At 31.1% G+C, this 19,862-nt stretch overlaps 1 protein-coding gene across 2 annotated transcripts; it reads left to right on the top strand.

The window, feature by feature from the left end:
• Window positions 1–1,494: 1,494 nt before the first annotated feature.
• Window positions 1,495–19,862, top strand: LOC143078792 (serine/threonine-protein kinase SIK2-like). 2 transcript variants are annotated; one of them, XM_076253767.1, is made up of 8 exons: window positions 1,495–1,752; window positions 6,779–6,895; window positions 8,013–8,076; window positions 8,951–9,066; window positions 15,354–15,524; window positions 15,949–16,072; window positions 17,035–17,255; window positions 18,046–19,862. In XM_076253767.1, the coding sequence occupies exons 1-8, from the start codon at window positions 1,630–1,632 to the stop codon at window positions 19,678–19,680; spliced, it is 2,571 nt and encodes an 856-aa protein (XP_076109882.1). In that variant the 5' UTR covers window positions 1,495–1,629; the 3' UTR covers window positions 19,681–19,862. The 2 variants fall into 2 exon arrangements, with proteins under 2 accessions (XP_076109882.1, XP_076109883.1); XM_076253768.1 differs by lacking the exons at window positions 1,495–1,752; window positions 8,013–8,076.

Here is a 19,862-nt window from a genome sequence, read left to right as displayed (position 1 = left end):
GAATTATCTGCAACTATTTGTCAGTAGATATATTTCACAAAACGTAGTTTAAGCATACTTTTATGAAAATCAGAAAAAAAAATGAAGTATCAAACACCATGGCTAAGTCAGTTGAGTCAATATATTTATTGGAGTAGTATCACACTCAGTAAGGGGATAAAAAGCAATCAGCTAGTAGCACATTATATCACACGGTATACCTTCAACTCGTATGTAGTATCAAGGTTTTCAAATCCAAATCTTTAAAGTTAATTTAAGATCATCCGAAGATAAATAAGGTATTGAAACAAAATATTTTTAGTCAAAATTCGTATAGTACGGTCAACTTTGGCCGTTTGGGTGGGAGTTTTAACTTTAATCTAAAGATAATTTAATACTTATATCATTATACAGAGATGAGAAGTCATAGGTAGTGGGTATGTGTTGTCTACATGGAAGCTCAGCTTGGAAGATGGTATCATGTATATATCATATATATATACAAAGTTAACTCGTCTAAACATCAACCCAACAATGTTAGATCTGTAAATTTGCTTTCGCAAATTTTTTGTTCTTCCCTTGCCGGGATTCGAACCCATGCTACTGAGATATCGTGACACCAAATATATATACCATTTCAAGGAATCCAGTGGTATTGGTTCAGCTTTAATACTAACGGCACTTCATTTCTATCTACCAAAAACGAATCAAGGAACATAATACACTACAACTGCATTGAATATAAATCGTTTTCCATAAAGAATAAATGAAATCGAGACACTATCCCGAAAACTGTACCGTCTATGTCAGGGAACTATTCAGTATCGTTTAATTTCTAGAGTCTTTATACGCAAATAATGATCATTATGATCAGAGACATATATACACATGTCTCTCTGTTATGATGTACATGTACATCTATACCTTAATAATAAAAATAAAATTGTTTAAGATTATCATTCACCTCCCCCCCCCCCCCCACCCCTTAATTTGGAAAAAAAAAAACATAAAATAAGAAAGACCTTAAATTTCCTTAATTATTCAGTTTTGGGAAAAGTTTAACTTGTGACACATCTGTATCAATTAAGTTGCTGATTTTTAAATTTACAAATATTCCCAGCAAATATTTTACCAACTAAACGAACTTAAACCACATAGTATTAGATCTACGATCTAAATATTCCTGTATACCACATTTTCTATTGCACAATGTAATCTTAAGACTAATCGACATACTGAAATATCTATAACTAATAAATGAAATAAATCTGAACCAGATTACAGACATTCAACAGTGACGAATAAATTATGACAAAAAAATGTAATTTATCTATAATTAGCGTTGTTCAAATTTTGCAACACCACATCATATTTTATAATAAATATTTGTGATTCACTACCAGCTAAGACCACTTTGTTCAATACGTCATTCGAAGAAGCTACCTTAGCAACATAGGATACGAAACTATCGTTCAAAGAAAACCGGTCAATATCTAACCAGATTTACGTCAGCGCTCACGTCACAGACCCGGTCTCGCACTTATTACCGCCATGCGAGTTACAGAAGGATTGTACAAGATTTATGAAACACTGGATAACATTTCGAATGCATATGAAAATCAAAAGGAATTTAAAAATAAAACTTAAAAGATGGTCATGGCGGAGAGACCCAAGGGACAAATACGGGTGGGGTTTTATGACATCGAGAAAACGATAGGAAAAGGAAACTTCGCTGTTGTGAAACTAGGAAGACACAGGATAACAAAAAGTGAGGTGAGTGTTCTAATCCACAGGGTAAAGCAGATGAAAAGAATGCATTAAACAATTCTAACAGAACCGATTGCATGAAAATCTATTGTGCAAACAAATTTGGGTAAAGTTAGCAGAGATGCCATTATTTCTGCCAACTGCTGACACAGAGAAGTTGTGACGTCACTACTGTCAAAGCTGGTAGAGTAACTTTGCTTGATTTAAACCGATTAAAACTTAAAAAATCTACAATTAAATTTCCTGATGTGGACATGCAATTCTCGAAAAGTTCTATAAATAATGTAAACAAATATTAATTAAAATAATTTGTCATGTTTGTGGATAAGAAATTAATATAACAAGCTAAATCTGTAATGTCACACTGCAAGTCTTTACGCCTAACTACAAGCCCTATGGCATTGGCTTGAAAAATGGATTTCAGGCCTGTTCAAATCTTCTCTACAAGCCAACAGAATCGGACTTAAATTTTCCAAAAATTTAGCTTCCGCCTTGTGGACTCAATACTTAGACGTGAATGCTGCTGACTACTGTTACCGCTATATATCTGCCATTACTGGACATTGCACAGGTTCTTGTAAAACTTTTACATCATAATACAAAATATCTGTCCCCACAATGCAAAAGTGATTGTTGTATGACATCAATAGTTCAAGTGGGACAGATTCTAGGGTCAGCCGGGAATAGCGATAAGGTGTCTTGCACCAATGCAAGTTCTCTTAGAGACTAATCAATTCGTATTTTTATGATTTGACATATTTGGCATGGCTAAATATTTTAAAATACTAATATAGACACAAATCAAAGTGTCCACATGCAGTATAAACTAATAGATGCTGTTACTGGAAATAATCACTATGTACTATAATGTAAATAAGGATACTTTTGTACATTTACATCATAAACACATAATAGAAACTTTTTTAAGTCATTGATAAACATTAGTGAAAAAACTGTCCAAGTACATGTGTACATGTAGGTAAAAACCGTAAAATTTAGGTACTGTCCCGTTAAACAGTAACTCATAACAATTCCTTTTACCCGAAAATCTGTCCCACCTGAACGAAAGTTATTAAATTAAGTAATACATGTACAGTAATTAAAACATTTATTTATGGTGCAGTACACAGTGCCAAAAATACACTTACATGTACATTTGTGCATGAAATGATGTACATGTACGTTACATTTTTTTGTACATTGTTTGTGTCAGAAATAAAAGTGCATTTTATTGTAAAAAAAATACACAACAGTACAGACTACATGTACATTGTTGTACTGAAGGGAATTTGGCAAAACAAAAATACAGACAAAATTGATGTTACATAATGTTATAATTTTAGCCACACTGTCTATCTTCAAAATGACAACATTGCACACTGTAACAGTAAAACTACATACTGTACATGTACATTATCTACTGCTGCTATTGCAGTTGTAACAAGAACTACTGATTTATGGTGCAAGACAGTAATTCTTGGCATAAAAATATGGTTTATGGCTACTTTAGTGCACAGTTAGCCACTAGTCCATGCCCCAGACTAGTAAAATTTTATTGGACTAGTAAGTTTATGGTGCAGACTGTATTTGACTGCTACTTCATTTGCTACTACTACATGTATTGGACCAGGAAGTTATTTAAACTTTTATTAATAATCAATGTATTATTTAGGGTATTTTATGGAATTCTCTCTCAGGTCAAACGTTTTTGAAATTTGGATTATATCTGCCTTCCTGTTGAAAGATTTATGGTTAAAAGCAATGAAATGCACTGATAAATACAATTTATTCAAGATAAGTCATAATTTAATGTTTCCCATTGAAAGGAGAAAAAATTAAGGTCATAGAATATGATTCTTTCATTTTCTAATCATGCTAACGTGCTAATCCTTTAATAATCAGGGATTTCATTAGCATTATCTCATGATGATGATGATGATAATAAATGCAGATTATTAATGCAAGCATGATATATTTTTTTTCTCTCAGAAAATTTATTGATTCAACCTTTTTTTTTTATGTCAAAAATATAACTAATTCATATCAGTCCTAACTGGCCATATAATTTTTGTAGATTAAGTGTAAAATAAAAAAGTATGATAACAGAAGAAACAAATAACATTTCTAATGAACATTGTAGAAATGTGTGTTTCAAGATACATTTAGTTGAAAATTACTTTGAACAGGCTAAGTGGTCTGAGTGAAATTGGAACCTTGAAATTTATGTACTCCAAGAAAAAGTTTGGATAGGTTTTTTTAGTACATTTTACATGTACATACGTTTTAGTTTGTTTATCTACATGATCTACGCAAGTCACTATATATACATGTATATATAAATGTACATGATTTTCCCAAAAATTCTTCATCATGTAGTTTAAAATTATAATACCATTTTTATTATACATTCTATTTTAATTTTTTTTTCGATGTATGTAAATCCCTGGAAGAGATATTGCACCATGATAAATTTTTACATGTACATTGTACTGACTGTTGTGATAAAAGGCCCTGGGAAGGACACTACCATGTACATATTGTAAGAGTAACAGAGTATATGTATAGACCAATACAGGATTTTCTTGTTGTGTTGAAGACCCATTAGTGGCCTTCAGCTGTTTTCTGATCTTTAGTTGGGTTGTTGTGTTGAAGACCCATTAGTGGCCTTCAGCTGTTTTCTGATCTTTAGTTGGGTTGTTGTGTTGAAGACCCATTAGTGGCCTTCAGCTGTTTTCTGATCTTTAGTTGGGTTGTTGTGTTGAAGACTCATTAGTGGCCTTAAGCTGTTTTCTGATCTTTAGTTGGGTTGTTGTGTTGAAGACCCATTAGTGGCCTTCAGTTGTTTTCTGATCTTTAGTTGGGTTGTTGTGTTGAAGACCCATCAGTGGCCTTCAGCTGTTTTCTGATCTTTAGTTGGATTGTTGTGTTGAAGACCCATCAGTGGCCTTCAGCTGTTTTCTGGTCTTTAGTTGGGTTGTTGTGATGAAGACCCATTAGTGGCCTTCAGCTGTTTTCTGATCTTTAGTTGGGTTGTTGTGTTGAAGACCCATTAGTGGCCTTCAGCTGTTTTCTGATCTTTAGTTGGGTTGTTGTGTTGAAGACCCATTAGTGGCCTTCAGCTGTTTTTTTATCTTTAGTTGGGTTGTTGTGTTGAAGACCCATTAGTGGCCTTCAGTTGTTTTCTGATCTTTAGTTGGGTTGTTGTGTTGAAGACCCATTAGTGGCCTTCAGCTGTTTTCTGATCTTTAGTTGGGTTGTTGTCTCTTTGACATAATCTCCATTTTCATTCTCAATTTTATGTGTATATCAATATTTATAGGCAAAAACTAGTTGAATGTTGTAACCACAATTGGGTCTCTGTTTCAAGAAGTATCTCTAATTGTCTGAGTACAATAACTGTACATGTGAAAGTAGGTGCTTGTAAACAAATTTTGACTGACTATATACATGTACAATGTACGTCATGTTCTACATGTATATAACATACCAAAGTGTTATCATGCTTGAACTCTTGAGGTTTAATTTTTGTCGATTGATGTATGAGATATAGCACCAAAACCTATGTTGTAGGCTTCCCTATTTGACAGGTGTAAGATAGTACTTTAAAGACAATTGATTGGTTGATATTTTAATGAACAAATACAATGTATGTTAAGAATTAATAAACATGTGTGGTTGTCAGTACCGGAAGAAACAATGTACTTTATATATATGTCTGTAGAATTAATGAAGGAAACTGACTTGCATTTTTTAATATTGATATTTATTGTTAAAAAAAATGTTTTTTAAGGAAATGTTAATTGCGTAAATAAGTATATTATGTTTCCGGTAGAAAACAATGGCTATGAATGGTTTACAATGCACAACACAATACTAGAACATTTGTAAGGAAATATATGACATATATAGAATACAGTGTGTCTGTCACATTGTTAATATGTATGTCCCTTATCATGCTTATAGTGAAAAGAAATTTATACAAAAACATTTTTTGGTACATGGACCCTAGGTTAATCTCTTAAAATGTAGTGTAAAGAAATTGCATGACAAGTAACTTAATTCTTTAATAACTTTTCAACAATTCTGATTTAAATATAGAACTTTAATTCAATTATGTAGAAAAAATATTTGTTATTTTAAGTTAAACTTCTGCTTAATTCACTTTATACTTTTTAGTCAATAGCATTACTTCAGTCAAAAGAAAAGTTTGGTATTCCATAAATTATACTTTAAATGTGAATTGATATTTTAAAAGAATGATCCACATGTACATGTACTTTCAAGTACTATAAATAAAAAAAATGACCTAAATTGTTTGAAAAAAATTCTGGAATCCTTGTTTGATTCCTTTGTGATTTTGTCGTAGTTTCATCAAGAAGTTTATGTTGAAAATTCATCTACTTTTAACCACATTTACTTAACATTAAACTCTTGAATCTTAATAAAATACAAGTAAGCAGGGATAAAGATTTAGTATTTTTCCTGAGTTAGCAAGCTGAACTAAAGCTAGTATTAATCTTTTTTTTTTGTAGCCCATAGTGTAGGCCAAAAAAATCTATGTAGCCAATGGACATGTACATGTAGCAGAGAAGAATTTTCTGGTTCCTATATAGACTATACAAGCATGAGATTTGTCATAAGCCCATACTGAAATTAGGGACTTGGGCTACATAGCTTAGTCACTAATAATTTGAATCCTTGATACCAATACATTTCTGTGTTGAAAAACCATGATTTTATGAGTTGCAAAACCACTGCATATATACATGTATGTATGACCTTTGTCTGATTAAGGATGGCATCAAAAGTTCAATGTAGGATAAAAAACTGAATTCACATAGTTTTTTAATTTTGGATAAACAAAACTAATTTTTACCCCCAAACTATTTGAATTAAGTTTTTTATCCTTCATTGATTTTTTAATGTTGTCCCTTAGAAAGTCCATATTATTCCTCATAAATTTAGCAGAATTTATGACTTGCAAGCAAGCATTAGTGTTTCAGTGTGTATATATTTAATACTTTATTTTCAGGTTGCTATCAAGATAATAGATAAGACACAATTAAATGAAGATAACTTAACCAAAGTATACAGGGAAGTCCAGATCCTAAAAATGGTCAATCACCAAAATATTATCAAACTCTATCAGGTAAGGTCATTACACAATCAAATACTTTCTTTTCTCTTTTGCTAGTAGAATAGATGCATGTATCCTGACATATTTTGGGGGGATTAACCGTTACATTATATTGCAAACAGCATTTTTCTTGTAAAATGATCAACCATCAGGGTACCTGCAACTCTAGTGTTAAAATGTATATTTCCATCACGAAACTAGGTACATTGATAGTTTCAATTACCTATGTGCATGTGTTATCAGCTGGCTATGGGTCAATGACTCATTCTGAACATAAACCTTTCCACTCTGTCAGTGCCAGCCTTATACATTAAAGTTCATGTTATGTCTTATTTGGTATCATATGTAGATGTACAAACAATTGGATGTATTTTATTTTATGGATGTTCTTGTCTATATTTGTTATACATTATTCTAAATTAAGGGAATTTCCAGCACTTCCTCTTTTGATGGGTTAACTGAGATAGAATCTGTAGATTTCATTTGTCATCCCTGGATCAATTGCTGGCTCAAAGTGGGGCCTTTATTTGGCTGTTCATGGTGTATTAATTCACAGGATTATCAGACCAGAATGAGGATCTTAAATCTGATGGTTTGTTTCGGTGGTATGCTTCACTCTTTACAAATCAGGTTACCCATTTAACAAGTCTATGGAGTCTGTGACTCTGTAGTTTGCTTGCAGCAAGGCAAAATTTCTATTCTTTATATCCAACAGTATCATTTTACTTATATTCTATCCAAATAATTTTCATTTGGGAAAGGATTCTCTTAAACAATTATGATGTGCAAAGATGTTGCATTTAATTTAACTCTGGAATAGTATAATCTGGTACTCACTGCATAATATACACATATATGTACATGTATTTTAGACTTGCAGTGGATGCACCAGTTGACTGCACAATCTCCACATAGTTTCATAGGTTTATTATCATGATTATAAATAAACAAGTACCTTGCATTTGATATACAATTACGTTGTACTTCCTAACATTTCTGCACCTGCATTGTTCAGGAATATACATGTTGCGTCAGTGTTGTTATCTTAAGACGTGAATAGTAGAATATATTATTGTCTGAAGAAACAAAGATTTATTGAAAATTTCAATTTTTTTGCTTCTGTATGCAGGTTATGGAAACAAAGAACATGTTGTATTTAGTATCAGAATATGCTCCAAATGGAGAAATATTTGGTAGGTACAAATAAACTTTATAACTAAGGCCAGACTTAAAATATTTGCTTGCCATAGCAGGCTGAACCAAGGAATCAATAGATTTGGATTTTTTTAATTTTAAAAAAATTGGAGAGCTCTATAATGAAAAAAACAAACTTTATTAAGTGGAAAATTCTGTAGAGTAAGGCTAATTATTATGGCAAGTAATCTCAATTTGAATAAAAGTAGCTCTTTTTCATGCAGAGTTACACACATATATATATATTAATTGAGATCTAGCTTATTTGATTGGCTAAAAGAAATGGAAAAAAGTTAAGTTATACATTGAACTTTTAGTCCATACAGCGAGACCTTTTTAGCATGCACGTTATCACCAACATGTTATAAGTGTTTGAACTTAAATTTTGCATTTACTAAATACATTGAATACTCGCAGTGTTTTCCTAAGAAATCAGGTTTAAATAGCCTTCTGCTTAGTAATTTTCATAATGTATATACCTTTCTGTCAATTGCAGAAGTTGTCATAAAAAACTTTTTAATGCAAACCTTTTTAGAAACTTTTTAAAATAAGCCTACTGATTAAAAATTTAGTATTGCCATTATTGTAATGATATAAATGAAATTCACTAATCCACACACTTGTAGAAAGTAGAAGTAAACTGCTTTATTAAAGAACCAGTAAGAGCTACACAATTGTTCATTTAAGAAACATTTGAATGTCTGAACTTTATCTACATCATAGAAAGATAATTTATAAAACAGTCTTTGCACATTACTATTTTCTAATAAAATTAATTACTTCTGAAAATATCTTTAGAATAATGATAGTTACATCAGATCTTATATTGTGATTTATTTTCCATCTTTAAATGATTTATAATTGTATTTGCAGATTTTATAGCACAACATGGTCGTTTATCTGAAAGGGATGCCAGGAAGAAATTCTGGCAGATAATACTGGCTGTAGACTATTGTCACACTAGACATGTTGTACATAGAGATCTTAAGGTTAGTGACACCATGTACCAGATATATCATCAAGTTGAGGAAATTTCTCCTCATACAATTCTGGATATTTCTGCACAGAGGCATTTGCTGTCATACTTGAAAGAATTCCTAACTTGACTTTAATGAGACTCAGGGAATAAGATTTAATATTTCACTCCATGGGCCCAACTGAAAAAATATGAAAATTTTGTTACACCATATGGGAATATTCTTTTCAAAGTTTTGGGCAAAGCCAAGAAGTATTGACTACTGGGCTCCAGTTAATCTTATTCCCTGAGTGTACTGCATGACTTTGAAAGCTAGTACTATATAATATTGCTGAACTTTCAAATCAAAAACATGTATGAGATTATCTTCTGACAATTATCAAAATACAATGTATGTATATTATGAACAAGATTAGTGCATTTACATTTATGTTATAAAATGAAAAATTCTTAAGACATCAATAACTGTCTTAAAGTTGTAGTTAATTTCTTGAATCACATATTGAACTTTGCTTTTGGTATGAAAAGAAAAAAGTAACTTTTATTATCATTTCAAAATAAGTGGATGCTAAGTTAACAGAATTTGTCCATTGTTATTTCTGATATGATTCATATAGACATAGTTTAAAAGCAGGTAAGAATCTAGTTAAAACTGGGAATATGATCAATAAAATTTGTTTTAAATAAAATTTGTTTCAAATTTGCAAAATTTACAGTCATTTAAAAAACCATAAATTTGAATTGTAAAGTTGGGGATGTTTAAGGGATAGCTATATTTAGTAAAACATGTATTACTAAGAGGACTGATGGGTTTAAATAGTAATAATGATGGCTTAGAAGAGATAATATCCAGGTTGACCTGTGAAAGCTGTGTAAAGCCGCTCTATTATTCATCAGCTATATATATGTACATTTATAAGCTTACTTCCTTATCCACTAAGAGCTCAACTTAAAACTGAATATATTTAACTTTTATATATATCAATGTGCCTTATATTACAAAACTATTTTCAACATTAGTAGAAGATAATTCATACTCAATTAGATATATTTTCTTGTCTTTTTAAAAACTTGATATATAAGTTTGTGTTATTAAAATTCCAATATTTCTGCAATGTAAGTACCTTTGATTGGGGTTCATTTGGGAAGAATGTATACTTCTATAATCAAGTGTCTATCTATTAAAAGTAATATAAATATTTGAGAAAGCGATTGTGAATGAACAAAAAATGAACTCAGAATTCCATGTCCTTTTACTAGTTTTAAATATTTACATATGTCGATCTTTTAGTTTTATTGACTGTAGACAAAAAAGATATATATGTCTGACTGACGAGTGTATATAAATATAAGTCAAGATTCACCATGAGGGAATAAAAGATAAACACTAGTTTACATTTCTTGGAGTAATTTCAATAAAAAGTCTTAAACTGTTATTATTGATGCTTTTGTTACCTATAGTCCCTGTTTGTGCCTCAAGCCCAGTTGGTTTTAAGGTCATGAATGACGTCAATCTACTAGTTATATTATGTTGTAAACAAGAAAAATCTAATGTAATTGTCAATCAGGTTTTTGCCCATCATATTACACTGGTTATTAACTTGTGCTTTAATTAAGAATTGAACCTAAGCTATTTAAACGAACGAACGTAGAAAAAAACTGAGGTTATTTTAAATAATATAAATGTGACCATTAAATTCCATAATGATTTGAACTGGCCATAACAATTGATTTAAAATTTCTGCTTATCAGTTTAATTTTAAAGGTTTATAAAATGAAGTGAAGTCGATCAAGTGAAAAATAAATGTGGACAAAAAATTACAGAGATTTGTAGACTTTGTAAAAGAAGGTTTTGGTTCTGTCTAAATATTTTTTAGGTTGACTTGTAGTAGGGAAGTAGTAAAAAATCTTCCTGGGGGATATCTATGACTCGGTTGATTATGTGAAGTATGATAAAAGCCACTTTAAATTGAATAATCAAATAAGGGTATGTCCTTATCCTGTACTAGATATCCCCTATAGAGGGCATTGTTTGCATTCATTACGTTCATTGTTGTCAAATATCAGATAACATGCAGGTGGATTGAATTAATCTCTAAAAAGTAAAATAATAAATACATGTGTAAAAAATCTATAGCAGAAAACAACATGTCCTCAATGAGCTATAACTTTTATGCATCAGTACCCAGTATATGTATAGTTAAAAGGTCATGTCAAATTAATTACCATAGTCTAGAGTATTGATAATTCAATAAATGTTATGAGAAAGGCACAGAAAATGACTTATTAATTTTTTGTGTTCTTTGAAATTGAGAACATCTGCTCAGTGCAAATGCACTTAAAAAACATTATCTGTTTGTTGAACTTTGTTCTAACTGTTAAATGTGTAAACATGTATGTGAAGGCAGGAAAACTGTGATTCAAAAGGATCTTCTTTTTTTTTTTATCTCTCAAAACCAAGATCAGAGGATATTGTGACCAAGGCATTAAACCCAAACTTTAACTATCCAACTCAAGCTGATGTAAGAATTTGCCATTAAAATAGTGAACTTTGATATATACATAAGAAGTTTTATTTCTTCAAATAAACGATTTCTTGGTATTCGTTCTATAAAGCTGTAAATTGTGTAGGAAGATATACAACTGTATATGTGTGGAGGTGGATGTAATATATAACTTGTAACTTCAAACGAGATAATTAATCCAAATTGTAGCCCTCACTTTACATGCTTTGCATTTTAACTTTTCCCTATGTTTGTCACACTAGATCATTAAGGTGAGACGACGTTTAGATTTGTCATTGTTTTTCAATATTTCCAGCCAATGAATGAACAATGAAAAAAATAAAGTTTTTTTATAAACATGATAAAGATAGGGAGAGAATTTTGTACAAGTAAATAGTCAATCTTCCTGGTTTTTGTTATGGTTTTAATAAGTTGTTGCATGTCAGTAAATAAAGACTTGTAAATTTGAGGATCAAAGGTTAGAGAACAAAAGGTTCAATATCTGCATACAATAACTGATTTCTTTAATTTGTCAGTTTTTGCAAACACAGGTTTTCACATTTGAAAGACCATGATTTGAATTATTTTTTACAGAAGATGCACATGTAGAAAAAGAACAATATTTTCCTTTATCAAAGCCATTGAAATATCTATGCTTTAAAATTTTAGTTTCCTAAAACTTTAAATCTCACCTTCAAAGAAAATGTAAAAAGAGGTTCCTGCTGTTACAGATTTGTCAATTATTATGATAGGTAAAAGATATCTCTATGTCAACAGTTCAGTCAAAAATAATCTTTTAGTTTTACATTGGACAATTTAAGCCTAGGACTGTGGTCTTATAGCATAGTATAGATTATTAAAAGATAATAGTCATTTGTTTCATATCCCTTTGAAATAAAAAGTATACATCCTATAAATGAGATTGCCTGTTTTAAATACTGGGTTAAATCGTTAGGCTTACTATGATAGTGAACTAAAATTGATCCATGATGTTTACAAACATATCTTGTATAAATACTGAATCAAATATGTTGCATCCGGTGAGAGAAGTTAACATGACAAGTAGCAGCTTCAGCTAGTGCTCATTTCTAACCTTTATGAGTGGGTTTTTGTTTTCCTTCGTATCAAATGACCTTTTGTGTTATGTTATCTGTTGGGGGGATATATTGAATATTTACTCTGAAACTGAGCTGTGCAATGAGGCATTGCAACTTTGAAGCAAAAAAGTTTCTTACGCTAAATTTATGAAATTCTCAGTCCATAAAAAGGATAAATCAGAAAAATTTCCAAGAAACCTGAAATGTTCCTTCATTCATATTTTGCTATTTAAACAACTTCTCACTGTGTCCCAGTTTGATGAATGTTCCATTAAAATTCTTAAATTCTGATTTATTCATGAAGTAAATTCTTTCATGAAAAATATCACTATTCCAGGTAAAGCCTTAAACATACATGTACTATAAAATTCTGTATTTCAAAAGCAGAAATGAAAATAACTTTTTTAGAAAAAAAAAAAAGATTTTTGCTTTCAATAAATTATAACAGTTATTTATGCATATTTATCATTAAAATGCATTGTAACAAAGGTTATTTGTTAGTTAATGTGTTTTATAACCGACTGGAAAACATTTAGAGATTGGGGTAACATACAGGGTCGTTTTTAAACTTTGTCCCATTTTACCCTGGAATTTTGATGATAAAATTATATTTTTGATTACCTTTGTACTAGTAATCTTAAAGTAGTTGAAACTCTTTATACTTTACCAATACAGTTACAAAACAGTACAATTACAAGTCTAAATATGACTTCTTTTGTGTAGGTGTTCGTCGACAGCGGCAATTAGAACGAAAACTGTTAGATAACAAAATTGACATCTTATTTTAGTAGACATTAATTTATTTTTGGCCAACAATAGTACACTTTATTAGTAATTCATCATTTCATTTACTTTTTATCAGCAAAATGATCTGTTATTAATTTTACTGATCGTTTAGATTAATTTTACGAAATAATAGTTGAAATTTATTTTACAAAATAATTATATCGCCTACATCTGTACAACAATTTTCTTACCAAGATAATTTTATTGTATCATTATACAAAAATAAACTGTATCATTTTGTTTATTTTACTTGAATTTATATATTTTGTTTAATTTTTTAATGGTGAAGATGAGGATTTAATGTATATATAGGAGTTATAACAAGGTCTTTAAAAATCAACCATTTCTGATCTCATGCATTTTCACCTGTTTCTCCAAACAGTTCTAAAAATAAATTCTTAAATAGATTATATATAACTCCAGTCAGGCTTGATATATATACTTGTAAGCATTAGTCTGAAAATGAAAGGAAATACCATAGAAATGACTAATTTATTACAAATGTAGGCAGGTTATAAAATTGTTGTGGTAAAATTGAATCATTAGATTTTGGATACCATATTGTTGCTTTAAGACAATCTTTTGATTCACCTGATGTTTGTGGCAAACATTTGCAGTTGATGAATTTTATACAACTGGGTGGAAACATTTAACAACACTTATTTACCTCTTTCATTTGTAAATGTGCAATGTAATTTACTACATAAAATTGAGAATGGAAATGGGGAATGTGTCAAAGAGACAACAACCCGCCCAAATAAAAAACAACAGCAGAGGGTCACCAACAGGTCTTCAATGTAGCGAGAAATTCCCGCACCCGGAGGCGTCCTTCAGCTGGCCCCTAAACAAATATATACTAGTCCAGTGATAATGAACGCCATACTAATTTCCAAATTGTACACAAGAAACTAAAATTAAAATAATACATGAATATATACTGATAGGTAATAAATGATAATTACTAAATCAGTGAATAATGATTGCTTGTAGGTTAACATTTTCCATATAATGTTTTAATTGGTCAGTTCTATTTCATTTACTAAAAGAGATATTTGAAAATAAATGCATGTTGAAAATTAAACTCCTCGAGAAAATCTTAATTTAACTGACAAGTTGCAACGACATATAAATATGGATAAAGTTGAAGAGAATTTGCCTTGTCAGATTAATATAATTATAAGTTCGATCATATAATGCCAATTCATTGTAATGAATATTGGTAAATGGAGGGTTATTAATACCATTAATGAATTATTGACTGGTCAGCATTATGGTACTTGACCATTATTGATGACAGAAAGGTTGAATAGGTTACAGCCTTGTATTATACTTTAATTCTTTGTAACGACCTCATTCAAATAACTTAGCTTCTATCTACAAGTTTTAAGGCTTACTTTGTAAATAAACCAGAGAACAATATTCCAGTTATAAATTGAGAGACAGAAATCAGTTTACTTAAACTTCTATTGTTGATAATTATATAGGTTGATAAATCAAAATTCAGTTCTGTTTGGGTCATCCATGCTCTTCAACTTCATACTTAGTTCAGCCTTGTAAACATTTTTGATTCATGCATCACTGGTCCCTCTTTTGTAGATCTAACATATGTCTGGTGTACAAAACTTTATATGGAAACTTTTTAAAATCTATATAATAAAATGCCTTCCTGAAAACACTGAAATAAAAGTATCCTGGTACCCTGATTAAACAACTATCAAAGCTTGTTGGTAAAGTATCCTGGTACCCTGATTAAAAAAGCTTTTTGGTATGCTTTACACATTATTCTGTTAAATGCTGGTTCATTTTATCTAGGGAATTGATTTTAATGTAGCATTCATAATTATTCTAAATCAATTGCTTTTTTCAGAAATAGAAAAATGTAATAACAATTGTAACCCTCTTTGTTCTTTCAGGCAGAGAACTTACTGCTAGATGCCAACATGAATATAAAAATAGCAGATTTTGGTTTTGGAAATTTCTACAAAAAGAATGAACATTTGTCTACATGGTGTGGCAGTCCGCCATATGCTGCTCCTGAAGTATTTGAAGGGAAGAAATATTTAGGACCACAGATTGATATATGGGTAAGTAGTGCGTCTGACGTAATTCTGTATGTATGTACGTACTGCAGTATGATTGACAGATCTTATTACATCACTGCTGGTGTTTAGTTTGCCTCTAGCTATGATCTGACCATTTGTAAATTGTAATTAAATAATGTTGTCACATAGTTGTCTGTGAATAAAGTTTGCATTGACCTACATTTATACATGTAATACACATTGTTATTGTTTCAACAAATTATAAACATGTCAGTCTGATAACATATCCTTTGATCAAGACAGATTTCGTAAGGGTTGAGACTTTAATAATTTTAAATTTAAATCAGGTGTTTTGTATAACATTGTACCAATTTGTACGATATTGTACATAATGTTAAAATGTCAATATTGCACATAATAAAGAAGTGTTGCTTGATCATATATATATTTTTTATTTATTTTATAGAGTTTAGGAGTAGTGCTATATGTATTGGTATGTGGTGCTTTACCATTTGATGGTCAGAGTTTACAGATTTTACGTGATAGAGTGCTGTCCGGGAGATTTAGAATCCCTTATTTTATGACTACAGGTAAAGAACCAGGAATTATTTATTTATTGAATTAATGCACAATTAAACCCTTATGCCTATGAAAACAAAGGAAAACATTATAGATATATCACAAAAAAATACAAAGACATCCATTCATATATGAACATATCATCCACTCTCCTCCAAAGAATATAATACTGTACATGTACACTCCAGAGAATAAATTAAATAACTTGAAAACACAAAAAAAATAATCATTCATACATTCCTAAATACACGTAATAAGAATTTATTAACAGTCTATTGTAATAAAATATATGTCAAGGTCTGGACAGTTATATAACAACCGTTAACGTGTGTTGGGTGCAAGAATGTTGTAAAAGACTATCAACTAAGATTTTATCATTTACGATTATTTATGAGCTATCATAACTGTAGATATTTCTATAGTTTGAATTTGTAAAATATGTTGTCCATCCTTTTGAATCAGGTTAAAGAAATAAAATTGACTTAAATCACAAAAGAATAGTAATGTTATAAAACATAATAATGTACTGCAGGTAATTGATATGCTATTTATCAGTGTTTTCACACGGAACACTGATTTCTATTTAGATTGTACTTTTTGAAAAAAGCACATGTTTTTGAGGAATTATAAATAACTATTATCGATTATTTTACATGCAGAATTAATTACCTGGATCTGACAACTATTTTTGGTAAAAAGGTGTAAATATTTCTGAGCTCGTTGCTGAATTTTTTGTGTATGACTTTTTCTCTTTACAATAATTGATATCAATTCAGCTTGGTTGTAGATAGATGATTTCATCCATACGTATTTTCATCTTTAATTAATTGAATGCAGGAAAATATATTTGCATAAGAGGCTTAAAAGTATAACATTCAATAATATTTCATATTAATATTTACATTTTTTGCAACCTGTATTCTAACATATGCAAAAAATTAAATATTTATTGCTATATTTTCATGAATTTCAGATTGTGAGAATTTAATTAGAAGAATGTTAGTGCTGGACCCTAACAAAAGATTTTCTATTAATCAAATTAAGAAGCATAAATGGATGCAGTCTGAGGAAGGACAGCCAAAATCTACCCCTCCCAGTCCCATGTTAGGGATCAATGCAAAGTTGGGGGAGTTCAACGAACAGATACTTAGACTTATGCAGAGTTTAGGTATTGATCAACAGAAAACAAAAGAGGTATGGTTAACATGAACTTTTATCATACATTTATAATTGCTGGTAAAGGGTGAGGTGATAGTTATCCTAAAATTGATTATTTACATGTTTATGTATACTGATGCAACATAATAAATTGCTGAAGTGTGGAATACATTCCTCTTCAAGGTACATGCTCCCCAAAAATATTTTTATTGCGTGAAAATGAATGTAAACATAAAGGAAAGAACACATGGTTAACTGCAGTCACATTTGATACTACAACTTCTGGAAAAATTAATAATATCAAATGTATAATGAAGAGAAAACAATATCACACACAATTCTGTCAATAGAGAAAATGAAACTTGCAATACAAAGTACATGCTGTATCCAAGAATCAATATTTTAAGCATTGGTCTAAGTAAAATTACCTGATTTATTTTTAGTGATTGCATGATAACATTGACAGGAACTTTAGAAGCAGTGTGTGTGTGTGTAATAGATATTATGAACATGTTTGTGTTACTTGATACAAACTGTATCATATAGATGTAAACTGAAATAGATTTATATTTTCTATAATATATTGGAAATTGTCATCAAAGAACATTAAAATGTGAAAATATAGAAGGTTAGACATTAAAAGTTATGGAAAAATTACAGCACATTCAAAAGATGAAATGGATTTGATGTTGCTGAACATGTGTACAGATTCTTTTTAAAAAAAAAATTTAACTTTGCAATAGTATTAACAAAGAGTTATAATTACTTTTGTAATATGAACTACATATTTATTATACAATAATGTATTTATTTTTACTTTTTTCAGGCATTAGAGAAGGACTCTTATGACCATTACACAGCAATATATTATCTTCTTATGGATAGATTAAAACAACATCGAAGTAGTTTTCCTCCTGAAAACAAAATAGACGCTCGTCAGAGGCGACCTAGCACTATTGCAGAACAAGCTATGTCAAGAGTGGTTCCTTCTAGTCAAACCGGTGTTCAAACAACAGAGACTGAAGCACAAAACACAGGTAGTTCTTGGCGGCCGCAGCCTAATCCATATGAAAATACTTTTAATCGTGAAATGGACGTTCCAACGCCTCACGGTGTAACAGGCTGCATGGTTGACACATTACCTCAGCCATGTGTGAAATCATACATATCGGGTCACATGATAACTACATCGATAGATGAAGGAGTTGAAGCAGACATTTTAGAGGATGACGATGACTCGAGTAAGGATCAGTTTGTACCTGATGGATTTGGGATTGGTCTGATTCCTAGTTCAGCTTACGGTGATTTGTCTCAGACTCCCACGTCCAATCAAACTAACACTAGTGGTTCTCCGTTTGCAAGTTTTGATTCCTCATTAGGATCGGATATTATGTCTAGTTTACAATCATGTGCACAGGCCAGTGGTACTGTTAAACAGGAGAATGAATTATCAAATGGAAGTGAAGAAGAACAAACTGGAGAAGATCGTAGTCAAACAAAATCTCCTGTACACTTTCGTGAAGGGAGAAGGGCTTCTGATGGACTTGTTGCACAGGGTATGTTTGCATTCAGACAGTTAAGACAGGGCATGCGAGCCCCAGGAATGGTGGACATACAACAGGAACAAATTCATGTACAGAACATGTACGAGCAGTACAATATCCCGCAATCTCAGCAAGAACAATCAATAGATGGTGCTAAACCTAGTCAAATTGTACGGCCCCGTCCACTGATGAAAAGAATGAGTCTACCATCAGAGACATTTGACATTCAGCCTCATAGGTTGTTAGCTCTAAAGCAGTCTCTTCAAGTAGAAAGGCAGATTGACGGGTTCAGTAACAAGCCTTTACAACAACAATTACTTCAACATAGATTTCAACAGCAACTTCACTGTCCGTTACAAAATCAATTTCAGCAATTACAGATTGATCCTCAGTATGCACAAGGTGACCAGCAACAAACTCTTACCTATATGCCTGTATCTATGCCTCAGAGGTTGACCACCAGTGAATTAAATCAACTAGGTCGACCTCAAGTCATCAGGAAAATATCTTACAAACTTGCACAACAGCAGCCATTTGATCCTCCGAGTGAAGAAGTGAAACAGGCAGTGGAGCACAAACTGTCCTTTAGTTCTGCACCTACCTATCAGACCTCATCCTGTCCAACTACTCCTAGTCGTAAAAATGCTTTTATTCCCCAAGGTGTAGACATAGCCGTGTTACAGCATCAGTTATTGATGCAGCACGAACAGAACAAACAGTTTAATGAACAGAAACATGGGGATTCTCAGATGGATTCCTCCTTTGACTCCTCCTCCTCTCAGTATAATCCGGCCTATAATTATGTTCCTCAAGGACTAGACTATCAGATCACTCCTCAGGAGAATCAGTCCGTCATGGGAGGCCACTCTGATCCTAGTCAAATGGCTTACGTGGAAGAAGACATGGATATGTCGTAGCTTTGTCTCCTCATTTTGTAAATTTTCATTATTCATTAAGATCAAAAAGTAAAATATTAAATTGTTTTCCTAAACCTGTACTAAACGTTTAGATCTGCTATCCTGTACCTAATTATTGTTTAACATAAATTATGATCATAGGCAATCCAAGCTAAAATTTGACATATTTTATAGAAAAGAAA

This window comes from Mytilus galloprovincialis, chromosome 6 (genome assembly GCF_965363235.1).
Source record: "Mytilus galloprovincialis chromosome 6, xbMytGall1.hap1.1, whole genome shotgun sequence".
Classification (NCBI taxonomy): Eukaryota; Metazoa; Mollusca; class Bivalvia; order Mytilida; family Mytilidae; genus Mytilus; species Mytilus galloprovincialis.
The sequence above is the reverse complement of the archived record's forward strand: the minus strand, read 5'-3'. Positions and strand labels throughout refer to the sequence as shown.

Coding starts and splice junctions, on each gene's coding strand:
- LOC143078792 (XM_076253767.1), top strand. CDS start 1,630: ATGGTCATGGCGGAGAGACCCAAGGGACAAATACGGGTGGGGTTTTAT. Junction 8,077..8,950: donor TCCAAATGGAGAAATATTTG/GTAGGTACAAAT, acceptor TTGTATTTGCAG/ATTTTATAGCACAACATGGT. Junction 15,525..15,948: donor GACCACAGATTGATATATGG/GTAAGTAGTGCG, acceptor TTTATTTTATAG/AGTTTAGGAGTAGTGCTATA.